The 17,661-nt window shown below is 40.9% G+C and overlaps 1 protein-coding gene across 1 annotated transcript in view; it reads left to right on the top strand.

Moving 5' to 3' along the window:
• chsy3 (chondroitin sulfate synthase 3) overlaps positions 1–17,365 on the top strand; it is a 174,982-nt gene extending 157,617 nt beyond the window's left edge. The window contains exon 3 of the mRNA XM_020458093.2: positions 14,890–17,365. Within this exon, the coding sequence (XP_020313682.1) occupies positions 14,890–16,461 (1,572 nt within the window). The 3' untranslated portion in view covers positions 16,462–17,365. The remainder of the gene's footprint in view (positions 1–14,889) is intronic.
• Positions 17,366–17,661: the final 296 nt, after the last annotated feature.

The raw sequence follows: 17,661 nt of genomic DNA, 5'->3' as shown, positions 1-17,661 counted from the left end.
TGCAATCCATAGTACGTTATACACACAGTACATTATACACACAGTACATGCAATCCATAGTACATTATACACACAGTACATTATACACACAGTACATGCAATCCATAGTACATTATACACACAGTACATGCAATCCATAGCACATTATACACACAGTACATGCAATCCATAGTACATTATACACACAGTACATGCAATCCATAGTACGTTATACACACAGTACATTATACACACAGTACATGCAATCCATAGTACATTATACACACAGTACATTATACACACAGTACATGCAATCCATAGTACATTATACACACAGTACATGCAATCCATAGTACATTATACACACAGTACATGCAATCCATAGTACATTATACACACAGTACATTATACACACAGTACATGCAATCCATAGTACATTATACACACAGTACATGCAATCCATAGTACAGTAGTAGTTGAGTTTAGTGAAGAATCTCCAAGGTATAATATGTACATGCTGCAGTGAAGTGTTTACATGTGTGGGGAGATCAAATGTGACAATCGGTGGTGTATCACTCTGCAATAGGATACTATTTTCTATGTAGGACATGGACAAAATGTATTTTGATATGCATAGGTATACCGTCATGAAATCGAGTTTAGGGGTGACCATCAAGTATGAAATATTACCATCTCAAAACTCTAATTTCCTCCAACTCTGACAGCATCCCACCCTCATATTTTAAAATAAATGTTTTTGAGACGCCTCATATTCTAAATGAGCAATTGGGAAATCAATCATGTTTAGGCTGCTCTGCTGTGTGGATGAATTTCTCTGCCGTCCCCAGCTTTGTTCTACTCTACACCACATTGATTATTGTGTTGCACATACGCCTTCCGCAATAACATGCCTCAGGGGGAAATGTTGCACGTAACGGAACTTGTGACATTGTTTTTGTCGACGTCGTTCCATATAACTCCTGCAATGCTTATCGTATGAATTCAGAGTTTACAAAAGGTATTTTCCCGAAGTTGTGCTGATGTTTTGTTTTGGACATTTATTGTTAGGTAAGCCTGGTCATTACACGGCAGTAGTACTGGTGAGGCAGTAGTACAGGTGATGCAGTAGTACAGGTGAGACAGTAGTACAGGTGAGACAGTAGTACAGGTGAGGCAGTAGTACTGGTGAGGCAGTAGTACTGGTGAGACAGTAGTACAGGTGAGGCAGTAGTACAGGTGAGACAGTAGTACAGGTGAGACAGTAGTACAGGTGAGGCAGTAGTACAGGTGAGGCAGTAGTACAGGTGAGGCAGTAGTACAGGCGAGGCAGTAGTACTGGTGAGACATTAGTACAGGTGAGGCAGTAGTACAGGTGAGACAGTAGTACAGGTGAGACAGTAGTACAGATGAGGCAGTAGTACAGGTGAGGCAGTAGTACAGGTGAGACAGTAGTACAGGTGAGACAGTAGTACAGGTGAGGCAGTAGTACAGGTGAGGCAGTAGTACAGGTGAGACAGTAGTACAGGTGAGACAGTAGTACAGGTGAGACAGTAGTACAGGTGAGGCAGTAGTACAGGTGAGACAGTAGTACAGGTGAGGCAGTAGTACAGGTGAGGCAGTAGTACAGGTGAGGCAGTAGTACTGGTGAGACAGTAGTACAGGTGAGACAGTAGTACAGGTGAGACAGTAGTACAGGTGAGACAGTAGTACAGATGAGGCAGTAGTACAGGTGAGACAGTAGTACAGGTGAGACAGTAGTACAGGTGAGACAGTAGTACAGGTGAGGCAGTAGTACAGGTGAGGCAGTAGTACAGGTGAGACAGTAGTACAGGTGAGACAGTAGTACAGGTGAGACAGTAGTACAGGTGAGGCAGTAGTACAGGTGAGACAGTAGTACAGGTGAGGCAGTAGTACAGGTGAGGCAGTAGTACTGGTGAGACAGTAGTACAGGTGAGACAGTAGTACAGGTGAGACAGTAGTACAGGTGAGGCAGTAGTACAGGTGAGGCAGTATTACTAGTAAGGCAGTAGTTCAGGTGAAAACGGTCATTTGTGAGCCTGTAGGTTTAAAGATGACTTATAGATTACCTTTTCTGATTGGAACTCTGCCAATTTAATGACCAAGCAACATGACCCCAGGCCTTTAGACAAAAGTAATTAATCCTCCTTCCCGTATGTTTCAAGTCTCACTTTTCCGTTAGTTATCACTTTGAACTGTCTCAGAACCAGCAAAAAACAATTCACTTCTCTCATCATCTTTCCATTTGTGTGGGCGATACTAATTGTCAAGGGACCACAAATGAGATACAAATTATTCTTCGCAATCCTCCTATGTTACTTGGTAATACTACGCAATCTGTAGCTGCAGCTAACTCGATAAAAACAAAAAGAAACATGACGCTAGAACAAATGGGGAAAAAGCGTAATTGATGTAGCTCGATTGAGCCTGCTACGCTTTGTCACTCCAAAGCCCTGCCATATGCTGCAGAGACGGGGAGCAGGAAACAAAGCGTGGAACAACAAATGACTCCCGGCTCGTTCCCAACTGCCTTTCTACGTCCTGTTGCCCTCCTTCATCTGACAATTCCAATATCCACAAAGCAACGTCACTGTCAAGCAACAAAGAACTTTTGTTATCTAGCTAGTGAGACTTGGTGAAGGAGGATGGGGTAGATTGTATAGTAGAAGTGTCTTCTTCTTGTCAATCTCAATGTTGAAAGACTTTCTTACATAGAGACACTGGGACGCAACGTAGCTGTTCCTATGGGGATGCTGTTCCTATGGGGACGCTGTTCCTATGGGGACGCTGGTAAAAGGTCAAGGATAGCTAGAGGGCAGCGCCATACTAGTCTTGATGCACGTTGAGCGTCTTAAGAGCGAGGTACCAGAGAGTAACAGCAGGTGCTGTACATGACATGCCACAGCTGCTTTTCTGTCCCCTCACTGTCGGAGAAGCTGTAAATATGATGCAGGGTGCACAACAGAAGGTAATGCAGACCTCTGTAAAGAGACTGGGAACAGGACGAGACAGACATTTTTTATTTGTTCCAAGACAAATCAATGAGCATCGATACTTTTCACTATCAAAGCATTGAAACCCCTCTCGAGAGTATCCATACCTAGTGTTCAGAATAGATTGGTAAGTGTAAACAAACATATGCCTCAACACAGTATTGAGGTCTTTTACATTTAGCAGACACTCTTATCCAGGGCAACTTACAGTAGTGAGTGCATATATATATATTTTTTTCTTTCCATATAGGTCCTCCATGGAGAATCGAACCCACAACCCTGGCGTTGTAAGCACTATGCTCTATCAACTGAGCCTCATGGGACCACAGACCATTTTAAACGTGCTAGCCTGAGAGAAATTAAGGCCACATACATTATTTGAATGAAGTGTGTTTTTTTCCCCAGGTGTGTTGGCTAGCATGGGAGAGAGATAGTGAGAAACAGCCTCTCGATTGTCATTAGAAAGAGTTGCTGCATTGCTCACTGTTTAATGTGTTTAACGTGGTCCGCCCTGCTTTGTCCTCTCCCGTGTGAATACTCCAGAGTGCTTCCGCGTTGAGACACAATCAGCATTTTCTAAACACTAGGACCGCATGACAGCTATTGATCAGTTAAGTGGGCTGTTCAATTAAGACAGCAACTGAGTTGGACCGCGTTCAGGTTTTTTTGTTCGTGCCAAATCACTTCATACAGTAGGAGGTAAGGGATTGTCTTCTCAACGTTCGTATCCCAAATGGCATCCTATTCACCAGATAGTGCATCCCTATTTTCTATATAGTGCACTACTTTTGACCAGGTCTGTGGTCAAAAGTAGTGTACTATAAAAGGTATAGGGTGCACTATCTAGGGAATAGGGTGCCATTTGGGATGCAGATATTATAGAGCATCAGTATGTAAATATGAAAAGCTTCTAAGTGTCTCAAGGAGCATGCTCATATTTTTTGGGGTCAATGGATCAGCATGTCCCCATTTCCCATGATGCATCAGGCACGTGTCTAAATGGAAGACGCCAGCTGGCAGCATCAGGTGACTCCTACGGGGCAGGTTGCCAGTCATATTGGTTGTCATGCTTCCTGAGTGCTGAGAGGCAAAAAAGGAGCTAGAATCACAGTGGAAACTTTGTATTGGATTTAAATGGAAGTGGGGTACTGCTACTTTATGCTCCTCATAATGTCCTGGCCCATTACATGCATCAGTTAAATTTAAATGGAAGTGGGGTACTGCTACTTTATGCTCCTCATAATGTCCTGGCCCATTACATGCATCAGTTAAATTTAAATGGAAGTGGGGTACTGCTACTTTATGCTCCTCATAATGTCTTGGCCCATTACATGCATCAGTTAAATTTAAATGGAAGTGGGGTACTGCTACTTTATGCTCCTCATAATGTCCTGGCCCATTACATGCATCAGTTCAATTTAAATGGAAGTGGGGTACTGCTACTTTATGCTCCTCATAATGTCCTGGCCCATTACATGCATCAGTTAAATTTAAATGGAAGTGGGGTACTGCTACTTTATGCTCCTCATAATGTCTTGGCCCATTACATGCATCAGTTAAATTTAAATGGAAGTGGGGTACTGCTACTTTATGCTCCTCATAATGTCTTGGCCCATTACATGCATCAGTTAAATTTAAATGGAAGTGGGGTACTGCTACTTTATGCTCCTCATAATGTCTTGGCCCATTACATGCATCAGTTAAATTTAAATGGAAGTGGGGTACTGCTACTTTATGCTCCTCATAATGTCCTGGCCCATTACATGCCATCAGTTAAATTTAAATGGAAGTGGGGTACTGCCACTTTATGCTCCTCATAATGTCCTGGCCCATTACATGCATCAGTTAAATTTAAATGGAAGTGGGGTACTGCTACTTTATGCTCCTCATAATCTCCTGGCCCATTACATGCCATCAGTTAAATTTAAATGGAAGTGGGGTACTGCTACTTTATGCTCCTCATAATGTCTTGGCCCATTACATGCATCAGTTAAATTTAAATGGAAGTGGGGTACTGCTACTTTATGCTCCTCATAATGTCCTGGCCCATTACATGCATCAGTTAAATTTAAATGGAAGTGGGGTACTGCTACTTTATGCTCCTCATAATGTCCTGGCCCATTACATGCATCAGTTAAATTTAAATGGAAGTGGGGTACTGCTACTTTATGCTCCTCATAATGTCCTGGCCCATTACATGCCATCAGTTAAATTTAAATGGAAGTGGGGTACTGCTACTTTATGCTCCTCATAATGTCCTGGCCCATTACATGCCATCAGTTAAAGTTCAGGTTCAGTCAGTACCAAATGATTACCTGACCTAATGCTTCTAATGCACTTATGAGCAGTTTGACCATATCAATGTAGGATTTATGTTATGCATCATGTACTTATTTATGTGTCTCAAGTTTGGATTTAGAGTTTAAAGATTTACTTTTGACAAGGTAATCTTGAAATATATATATTTTTAAATTTCATAATTTGTTAAAAGCCTGTTCCCCTTATTCAATTAAATACACAATGCCATGTCCAAATACCCGTACTTGCGTTCTAAATACTAATAATTTTTGGGTATGCGAAAACCAAACGTTTTATAGAATGTCAAATTAGAATTATGTTTTTTTTTCTTTAAATGTCAGGATTTCATTTCATCTTTTCATCTGCTGGACACTATTGAGGAAGATAAATATTTTTTCCAGATTCACATGTTTTACAACAGTTGATAATCTGATAAATGGATGCGCTGTTCCAAAATAAACGGATGGCGGGAATCAACGTAACTACGCATTAGATGATGCACTCAGTATGGAGGAGCCTAGTGTGTTGATATTTGTTGCTAACTACATTAGTTTTTCTTTTTTTACAAAAAAAAAAAAGTATGTTCTGAATAGTATGTAGTACGATAAGTACTTAGTATTTATTTTTAGTCGGGAGTAGGCAAGACAGAAGGCAAATGTCTTTTCAATTAAGATCTGAATATTCTCTCATTAATTAACTCACAACTTGAACCTTTGTTTAACCCCTTGTCCTCTCACAATACTACTGTTCACTTAGCTGATAGAGATCAGATAAAGCCAGGCATTCTGGGATGGAGTCGATGCGCTGTGTCGATATTGAATTAAGTTTGGCTAAGGATATTCCGCTGTTCCCTTGGCAGGGGACAGTACAGCGAGGCTTGACTCAGTAGAGGAATCTGGCTCCGGGAATGTGCCCTGTAACGTCTGGAACATTGGTGTGAGGAGGACGAAGGGAAACGCTGGTGGACAGGCAGCCAATTAGGGATCTCATCCCTAGAGTTCCCAGAGTGCAATACCTGCCTGTGTCATAGACCCAGAAGAGAAAATTATACTTTTTCATGCCGTTAGGAATACTGAAAGGAATTCCATCTTATGAACTTTACTACTGGCATGCAAAAACAACATTGGGGATTGTATTAACAGAGGAGTAATGAACAAATAGGTTAGAGTGTCAGTGAGGAAACATTGTAATTACGTCCATGTTTTCCTGCCAAGTGGTCACAGCATAATTAAGAACATACATACAACATTGAAGTGGACCTCATCAGAATATTTTTTGCATCCCAAATGACACCCTATTCCCTACATAGTGCACTGATTTTGACCAGAGCTCTATGGGCCGTGGTTGAAAGTAGTGCACTAAATATGGGATAGGGTGCCATTTGGGACATAACCTATGTGTGGGCAGCTGAAACCCAACAGGGAACCGCTAGATGAAAGGACCTGGGGAAGTCCTTGAAAGTCAGCAGTATTACCCAGTCGCCTACAATCCACCTAATTGGAATATCACTGTGGCTTTCTGTAGGATCAGCTGGGTAAACCCATTGGGGCATTTGGCTGGGGTGTACACTTGAAAGTTAGAACCAGAAACGGAAAGATCATTATTTGTCTAATAATTGGGGGTCTTGAAGAGAGAAATTTGGGCCACACGGGAAAGAACAGAATGGTTTCTGGTCTAAGTCTGTCGCCGGTAGTGTATGCATATGACATGGTTAGGGCCAGTAATATGACATGGTTAGGGCCAGTAATATGACATGGTTAGGGCCAGTAATATGACATGGTTAGGGCTGCAGCAGTAATATGACATGGTTAATGCCAGTAATATGACATGGTTAGGGTCAGTAATATGACATGGTTAGGGCTGCAGCAGTAATATGACATGGTTAATGCCAGTAATATGACATGGTTAAGGCCAGTAATATGACATGGTTAGGGCCAGTAATGTGACATGGTTAGGGTCAGTAATATGACATGGTTAATGCCAGTAATATGACATGGTTAGGGCTGCAGCAGTAATATGACATGGTTAATGCCAGTAATATGACATGGTTAGGGTCAGTAATATGACATGGTTAGGGCTGCAGCAGTAATATGACATGGTTAATGCCAGTAATATGACATGGTTAAGGCCAGTAATATGACATGGTTAGGGCCAGTAATGTGACATGGTTAGGGCCAGTAATATGACATGGTTAGGGTCAGTAATATGACATGGTTAATGCCAGTAATATGACATGGTTAGGGTCAGTAATATGACATGGTTAGGGCTGCAGCAGTAATATGCCATGGTTAGGGTCAGTAATATGACATGGTTAGGGCTGCAGCAGTAATATGACATGGGTACAGGTGCTTCTACACCTGCATTGCTTGCTGTTTGGGGTTTTAGGCTGGGTTTCTGTACAGCACTTTGAGATATCAGCTGATGTACGAAGGGCTATATAAATAAATTTGATTTGATTTGATTTGATTTGGTTAGGGCTGCAGCAGTAATATGACATGGTTAGGGCTGCAGCAGTAATATGACATGGTTAGGGTCAGTAATATGACATGGTTATGGTCAGTAATATGACATGGTTAGGGTCAGTAATATGACATGGTTAGGGTCAGTAATATGACATGGTTAGGGTCAGTAATATGACATGGTTAGGGTCAGTAATATGACATGGTTAGGGCTGCAGCAGTAATATGACATGGTTAGGGCCAGTAATATGACATGGTTAAGGCCAGTAATATGACATGGTTAGGGCTGCAGCAGTAATATGACATGGTTAGGGTCAGTAATATGACATGGTTAGGGCTGCAGCAGTAATATGACATGGTTAGGGTCAGTAATATGACATGGTTAATGCCAGTAATATGACATGGTTAGGGCCAGTAATATGACATGGTTAGGGCTGCAGCAGTAATATGACATGGTTAGGGTCAGTAATATGACATGGTTAATGCCAGTAATATGACATGGTTAATGCCAGTAATATGACATGGTTAGGGCCAGTAATATGACATGGTTAGGGCTGCAGCAGTAATATGACATGGTTAGGGTCAGTAATATGACATGGTTAGGGCTGCAGCAGTAATATGACATGGTTAGGGTCAGTAATATGACATGGTTAGGGCTGCAGCAGTAATATGACATGGTTAGGGTCAGTAATATGACATGGTTAGGGCCAGTAATATGACATGGTTAGGGTCAGTAATATGACATGGTTAGGGCTGCAGCAGTAATATGACATGGTTAGGGTCAGTAATATGACATGGTTAGGGCTGCAGCAGTAATATGACATGGTTAGGGCTGCAGCAGTAATATGACATGGTTAGGGTCAGTAATATGACATGGTTATGGTCAGTAATATGACATGGTTAGGGTCAGTAATATGACATGGTTAGGGTCAGTAATATAACATGGTTAGGGCTGCAGCAGTAATATGACATGGTTAGGGCTGCAGCAGTACGAATCCCTAATGTTCCGTGTCGCTAAACAGGGGCAATCTATTAGGAGTAGAGTGGTACTGATCCATCTGGAGTAGAGTGGTACTGCTCCATCAGGAGTGGACTGGTACTGTTCCATCAGGAGTAGGGTGGTACTGTTCCATCAGGAGTAGAGTGGTTCTGTTACATCTGGAGTACAGTTAGTCTGATCCATCTGTAGTAGAGTTAGTCTGATCCATCTGGAGTAGAGTTAGTCTGTTCCATCTCCAGTAGAGTTCATCTGATCCATCTGGAGTAGAGTGGTACTACTCCATCAAGAGTAGAGTGGTACTTTTCCATCAGGAGTAGACTGATACTGGTCCATCTGGAGTAGAGTGGTACATATCCATCTGGAGTAGAGTTAGTTTGTTCCATCTGGAGTAGAGTTAGTCTGTTCCATCTGGAGTAGAGTGGTACTGTTCCATCTTTAGTAGAGTGGTACACATCCATCTGGAGTAGAGTTAGTCTGATCCATCTGGCGTAGAGTTGTACTGTTCCGTCTGTAGTAGAGTGGTACATATCCATCTGGAGTAGAGTTAGTTTGTTCCATCTGGAGTAGAGTGGTACTGTTTCATCTTTAGTAGAGTGGTACCTATCCATCTGGAGTAGAGTTCGTTTGTTCCATCTTGAGTAGAGTGGTACTATTTCATCTTTAGTAGAGTGGTACATATCCATCTGGAGTAGAGTTAGTTTGTTCCATCTGGAGTAGAGTTAGTCTGTTTCATCAGGAGTAGAGAGGTACTGTTTCATCTTTAGTAGAGTGGTACCTATCCATCTGGAGTAGAGTTAGTTTGTTCCATCTTGAGTAGAGAGGTACTGATTCATCAGGAGTAGAGTGGTACTGTTCCATCTTTAGTAGAGTGGTACATATCCATCTGGAGTAGAGTTAGTCTGTTCCATCTGGAGTGGTACTGTTCCATCTTTAGTAGAGTGGTACATATCCATCTGGAGTCGAGTAGTACTGTTCCATCTTTACTGTTCCATCTTTAGTCGAGTGGTACAAATCCATCTGGAGTAGAGTTAGTCTGTTCCATCTTTACTGTTCCATCTATAGTCGAGTGGTACTGTTCCATCTTTAGTAGAGTGGTACAAATCCATCTGGAGTAGAGTTAGTCTGTTCCATCTGGAGTGGTACTGTTCCATCTTTAGTAGAGTGGTACATATCCATCTGGAGTCGAGTGGTACTGTTCCATCTATAGTCGAGTGGTACTGTTCCATCTTTAGTAGAGTGGTACATATCCATCTGGAGTAGAGTTAGTCTGTTCCATCTGGAGTGGTACTGTTCCATCTTTAGTAGAGTGGTACATATCCATCTGGAGTCGAGTGGTACTGTTCCATCTATAGTCGAGTGGTACTGTTCCATCTTTAGTAGAGTGGTACATATCCATCTGGAGTAGAGCGGTACTGCTTCATCAGGAGTAGAGTGGTACTGTTCCATTTTTAGTAGAGTTAGTCTGTTCCATCTGGAGTAGAGTGGTACCTCTCCATCTGGAGTAGAGTGGTACATATCCATCTGGAGGAGAGTTAGTTTGTTCCATCTGGAGTAGAGAGGTACTGATTCATCAGGAGTAGAGTGCTTCCAGAGTGTTTCCAGTGGCCAGGGCTTAAATGCCCGACACGTTTTCCATTTGCTAAATGTTTCTTGTGGGCCCTCACTTCATGTTGCCAAATTGCTTCTCTGTGCAGTTCTTTCATTCGAGAGCTTAAAACCATTAATTTGCAATTTAAGTGCAGTTACGAAAAAGGAAGCTCGGTGCCGTAATGATAGGGAACAGAATGAAGCAGTACTGCTCGAGGCGCTCCACTTCAGGTGACCCAACATTGGTCGATGTGTTTTATTCTCTGGCTTGTTAGTTCTCTTTGAATAACAGAGTGAATATCCAGGAAAACAGTCAGGCTTTATTAGTTATCTTTGACTAACAGAGTGAATATCCAGGAAAACAGTAATATCCAGGTCAAATCGCAGATGGCTACCAGCTATTCCTTTCAGAAGGTGATAATGTAATAAGAAAAGAAAACATTTGGGAAGTCGAGCACTATAATAGAGTCATCTTTTTTTAGCACAGTAAGTTGTTTTGTTTCCTCCAACCCCCCTTGACGTCAAAACAAATATTCTAAAACCAAACGTTATAAACTACGGAAACCCCTCACTATGTTAATGAAGACACATACCCTACCTCATAATATATATCTATGTTAATGAAGACACATACCCTACTTTAAATCAAATCCAATGTTATTGGTCACATACACATGGTTAGCAGATGATAATGAGAGTGGAGTGAAATGCTTGTGCTTTTAGTTCCGACCATGCAGTAATATCTAACACGCAATCTAACCTAACAATTCCACAATAACTACCTTATATACACAAGTGTAAAGGAATGAATAAGAATATGTACATAAAAATATATGAATGAGTGATGGCCGAACGGCATAGGCAAGGTGCAGTAGATGGTATCGAGTACAGTATATACATATGAGATGAGTAATGTAGGGTATGTAAACATAAAAGTGGCATTGTTTAAAGTGGCTAGTGATGCATGTATTACATCAAGATGCAGTAGATGGTATAGGGTACAGTATATACATAGGAGATGAGTAATGTAGGGTATGTAAACATTATATAAAGTGGCATTGTTTAAAGTGGCTAGTGATACATTTATTACATACATTTTTCCATTATTAAAGTGGCTGGAGTTGAGTCTGTATGTTGGCAGCAGCCACTCAATGTTAGTGGTGGCTGTTTAACAGTCTGATGGCCTTGAGATAGAAGCTGTTTTTCAGTCCCTCGGTCCCAGCTTTGATGCACCTGTACTGACCTCGCCTTCTGGATGATAGCGGGGTGAACAGGCAGTGGCTCGGCTGGTTGTTGTCCCTTATGATCTTTTTGGCCCTCATAATATATATCTATGTTAATGAAGACACCTACCCTACCTCATAATATATATATATCTATGTTAATGAAGACACATACCCTACCTCATAATTTATATCTATGTTAATGAAGACACCTACCCTACCTCATAATATATATATCTATGTTAATGAAGACACATACCCTACCTCATAATATATATCTATGTTAATGAAGACACCTACCCTACCTCATAATATATATATCTATGTTAATGAAGACACCTACCCTACCTCATAATATATATATATATATGTTAATGAAGACACATACCCTACCTCATAATATATATCTATGTTAATGAAGACACATACCCTACCTCATAATATATATCTATGTTAATGAAGACACCTACCCTACCTCATAATATATATATATCTATGTTAATGAAGACACATACCCTACCTCATAATTTATATCTATGTTAATGAAGACACATACCCTACCTCATAATATATATATCTATGTTAATGAAGACACATACCCTACCTCATAATATATATATCTATGTTAATGAAGACACATACCCTACCTCATAATATATATCTATGTTAATGAAGACACCTACCCTACCTCATAATATATATATCTATGTTAATGAAGACACATACCCTACCTCATAATATATATATATCTATGTTAATGAAGACACCTACCCTACCTCATAATATATATATATATATGTTAATGAAGACACATACCCTACCTCATAATTTATATCTATGTTAATGAAGACACCTACCCTACCTCATAATATATATATCTATGTTAATGAAGACACATACCCTACCTCATAATATATATCTATGTTAGTGAAGACACATACCCTACCTCATAATATATATCTGTTAGTGAAGACACATACCCTACCTCATAATATATATCTATGTTAGTGAAGACACATACCCTACCTCATAATATATATATCTATGTTAATGAAGACACATACCCTACCTCATAATGAATATATATGTTAGTGTAGACATACCCTACCTCATAATATATATCTATGTTAATGAAGACACAAACCCTACCTCATAATATATATCTATGTTAGTGAAGACACATACCCTACCTCATAATATATATCTATGTTAGTGAAGACACATACCCTACCTCATAATATATATCTATGTTAGTGAAGACACATACCCTACCTCATAATATATATCTATGTTAGTGAAGACACATACCCTACCTCATAATATATATATCTATGTTAATGAAGACACATACCCTACCTCATAATATATATCTATGTTAGTGAAGACACATACCCTACCTCATAATATATATATATATCTATGTTAGTGAAGACACATACCCTACCTCATAATATATATCTATGTTAGTGAAGACACATACCCTACCTCATAATGAATATATATGTTAGTGTAGACATACCCTACCTCATAATATATATATCTATGTTAATGAAGACACATACCCTACCTCATAATGAATATATATGTTAGTGTAGACATACCCTACCTCATAATATATATATCTATGTTAATGAAGACACATACCCCACCTCATAATATATATATCTATGTTAATGAAGACACATACCCTACCTCATAATATATATCTATGTTAGTGAAGACACATACCCTACCTCATAATATATATCTATGTTAGTGAAGACACATACCCTACCTCATAATATATATCTATGTTAGTGAAGACACATACCCTACCTCATAATATATATATATGTTAGTGAAGACACATACCCTACCTCATAATATATATATATGTTAGTGAAGACACATACCCTACCTCATAATATATTATTAAAATGAAGTGCAGCGCTTCATCCAATATGGCTAACAATAGACGCTACACGGCACAGGGAATTGAAAACATCCCTGCACCACTCCAAGCAGTGCACATTGGATCCAGTGATAGGGTGCAGCAGATATGTAATTATCAGTGCAGTTTAATTAACAGCTCAATTAGTCTGGTCGATGGAGAGGGCAAAGGGTAATAATGTCTCACAGCGGAAACCTCTGTCGGGCAAACACTGAATTAGCCAGTGGTGTCCTTGTATACATCAGCTATGATTAAAGAACATTGCGATATAACATGGGCTACACGTCTCACTGCAGTTATTGACTGGAACGTGAAATATAAAGCATATAGGTAGAAATAAGCTGGTTAGTGTTAAGAGGATCAACATACTATCCCATCTCAACATGTTGTGTAATAGCCTATACCGTATACATTTTGAATGGATGTGTGGACATTTCAATGTCATTTTTTCTGGGCATTTATGTACATCCAAAATCTGTTAATTTTACCTCAAGTTGGGGTAAAAGGGGACCAAGTGTTGAACCAGTCGACATCTGTTCTTCTTTAATATGGATTTAGATTGAGCTGTATCTTGTATAGGTTTTTGGAAATGATGAATGTTCATATTATTTTAGGTCTCCTATCTATCCCTTTTTGTGAAGTTGAGTAGGAGCGTATTATGTAGTTAACTTTTGTGCTGCAGAGTCATTTGACACATCAAAATAGCTCAATGTATAAATTGGGCTGAGGAGATTGGAAGTGATTACGGGTTCATGATACTGCTCGTCTCTCTTCTCTTTATCTGGCTATAATCTGTCATGGTCCTTCAATACATTTCTACTACCGATTAACTCTATGTATGCTTTCAAACAATCCCAGTGTTATTCCGTTTGATTAAAATGATTAAGACACGGGGATAAATATCTTAGCGGAGTAATTGGTTTCTCTCTAAACCAAAATGATCTCCTTTCTCCTATCTTCCCGGCAATTACCATAAAAACGCACAAGTAACTGGGCATTTTCTAGAACCTTTTATCACAGCGCATCAAAAGGGTAATTGACTGCTTCTTGTAATGAACACTTGTCCTCAATTCCATCTTTGAATCTTGCTTGTTTTATTGGGAACCTCTCCTGAGCTCTCCTAGCTGGGAAGCTCTACTGAAATGCTATTATGACCTAGACAATGTGCTGGCTATCAGTATACCGGTTATTAAGCTTTTTACAATCCTTACATTAAGCTATGCTTCAAATGAGTATTTAAAGTAGTACACACATTGAGATCCATTAAATTATTCAAACAACACCTGCTTTGTTCCAGGGAATCTGCCTTTAAAATCTGTTCTCTTATTGTATTCATAGACGTCACACTAGACATTCCATTATCGACATGTGCTGACCATGGTGTGTTTTGGTCTTTCCTCAGATGCAGCAGCTCTTCTACGAGAATTACGAGCACAACAAGAAGGGCTTCATCCAGGAGCTCCACAGCAGCAAGATCCACAACGCCATCACACTCCATCCCAACAAGAGGCCTGCCTACCAGTACCGGCTACACGGTTACATGTTGAGCCGCGACATCTCTCGGCTACGCTACCGCACCATCCTCCTGCACCGCGAGGGCCTGGCCATGAGCCGGCTCAGCAATACAGAGGTGCAGTGGGAGGATCAGCAGCTGGGGGCGCCACCTTCCTACACGCGCTACCAGCCCGCTGAAAGAGGGGACGTCATCGAGTGGGACTTCCTCACTGGCCGACATCTGTACTCAACGGGGGAGAACCAGATGCCCCGGCAGGGCCTCGGGAGCCTGCTTCGGGCTGCCCTGGAAGACACGGTGCTTCAGGTCATGGAGATGATCAATGAGAACTCTAAAGCCCGCGGGCGTGTTATCGACTTCAAGGAGATCAAGTATGGCTACCGCAGGGTGGACCCCATGCACGGGGCTGAGTACATTCTGGACCTACTACTTCTGTACAAGAAACACAAAGGGCGCAAAGTGACAGTACCTGTTAGGAGGCATGCGTACCTGCAGCAGTCCTTCAGTAGGCCCTTCTTCAGTGAGTCTGAGGAATTGGATGTTGTTGAGCTGGTGGAGGCCATCAACACTGAGTCGCAGTCGTTCTCTTTCCTCTCCAACTCCCTCAAGATATTCTCGCCTTTCCAGTTCTCCGAGTCGACCAGGGAGATGCGCGAACGCAGCCAGAGAAAGGTCAACATCCTGGTCCCGCTGACAGGCAGGTACGACATCTTTCTCCGCTTCATGGAGAACTTTGAGAAGATCTGCCTGATCCCCAAACAGAACGTCAAGCTGGCCATTATATTGGTGGACAACGACAGCAACCAGGACAGGGAGAAGCACTTGGACTTGATCAAGGAGTACAGCAACAAGTATCCCAAAGCAGACCTGTCTGTCATCCCCATGACGGGTGACTTCTCCCGGGGGCTGGCTCTGGAGCTGGGCTCCTCGCAACTTGACAATGACACACTGCTGTTCTTCTGTGACGTGGACCTAGTCTTTAACGGGGACGCCCTGCAGCGGTGCAGGCACAACACCATCCAAAGGAGACAGGCTTACTATCCCGTTGTCTTTAGTCAGTACGATCCTAAAATTGTCTACGCCGGCAACACCCCTGACGATAGCAGCTTTGTGTTCACCAAGAAAAGTGGCTTCTGGAGGGATTACGGCTTTGGAATCACCTGCATATTTAAAAGTGACTTGCAAAAAGCTGGCGGTTTTGATACGTCGATCCAAGGCTGGGGGTTGGAAGATGTAGACCTGTTCACAAAAGTGATTAACTCCGGTTTAAAAGTGTTCCGCAGCCAGGAACCAGGAATCGTCCACATTTATCACCCTGTTCAGTGCGACATTAGCCTTGAGCCCAAGCAGTACAAAATGTGCCTAGGGTCTAAGGCAAGTACTTATGCATCTTCGATGCAGTTAGCCGAGCTGTGGCTGGAGAAACACTTGGGGGTAGGCTACAACAGAACTTCCACCTGACATTCCTGTTCTCCGTGGCTCCTCAATGGAGGTTACCTCAGTTCTGCATGAGTGCAGACAGCAATGGACTGTGCGTGCTTCTATGTGAGAGAGAAAAAGAGACCAAACTGCAGAGAGAAAGAGAGAGAGAGAGTTCAAGGGTACGCTCAATTATCTTTGGTGCAATTTGTTGTGTTCCTCTGGTGATTTGTTTCATCAATTCTCTACAGCGTCTTCCAAAGGACATTGTAATGCCTTTACTCACGGCTTGTTGGGAACTCTGATGTGGTTTGTTTCGTTCCTATTTCCGTTGTTATCATGCGATTCACATGTATGCCTCAGGACCACATCTTTTCATCACCTGGCCATCTCCAATGAATGTGTTCTTAGCAGCCTTCCGTTGGAATAGTTGCACAGAGCGCCCCTCGCCTACTGTGAAAAGGACACTGACAACATCACCAGAGAACAAAAAGCAGTAATAATGTTGATAATAATACTGAAACAATGACAATAATGGTAATAATAAATGTACTGAAAGTACCACAAATGTGCTTTAAAGCTCCCAGATGGGAAACAGACTGTAAACTAGAGTTTTCTAATTCATACAAAGAACTGAAAGTACTTCATCCGCAGTATTTTTTAAAAGAAGAGTGTGAATCATTTTGATGATTGTATCTTTATTTTCTAGTCAAAATATTTACATGGATTTCAGGTACTGGATACCGTCCAACATTTGCTGTGTTCTTAATCTCATTGCAAAGGCCCACATTCTGTCATTCTGTCTGATATGTGACCATGCTTCAATGAACAAAAAGGCATCTTGTCGCCATTAGCTTTGTGGCTTAGAAGTCGTTCAGTTTGCTGGCAAGAACAACTAAGGTATATTAAAATGGGTTATTTATAATAAAACAAATGTTGAAATGCATACTTTTCATATCTGTGTTTGTTCTAACTTATAACACTGCATTTAAACCAAAAATGTATTTAATAAGTGTGTATATACATAAAATATGCGCATAAATTACTATATGAATAACATGCAAATTACAGATACAGTATAGTGAAATATAAATATCAAATTGCAGTAGTCATCACAAATTCAGCGGTGTATATTTTACCCCAAAAATGATATTTTAGTGTTGTGTTCATCAGTCCACTGTTGATACAGTCCCAATGGATTGTGCATGTCAGCATAACCATTTGAATGACAGACCACTTTCA

This window comes from Oncorhynchus kisutch, linkage group LG23, assembly GCF_002021735.2.
Source record: "Oncorhynchus kisutch isolate 150728-3 linkage group LG23, Okis_V2, whole genome shotgun sequence".
NCBI classification, from domain to species: domain Eukaryota; kingdom Metazoa; phylum Chordata; class Actinopteri; order Salmoniformes; family Salmonidae; genus Oncorhynchus; species Oncorhynchus kisutch.
Note: the sequence above shows the minus strand (reverse complement) of the source record. Positions and strands in the feature narration are given on the sequence as shown.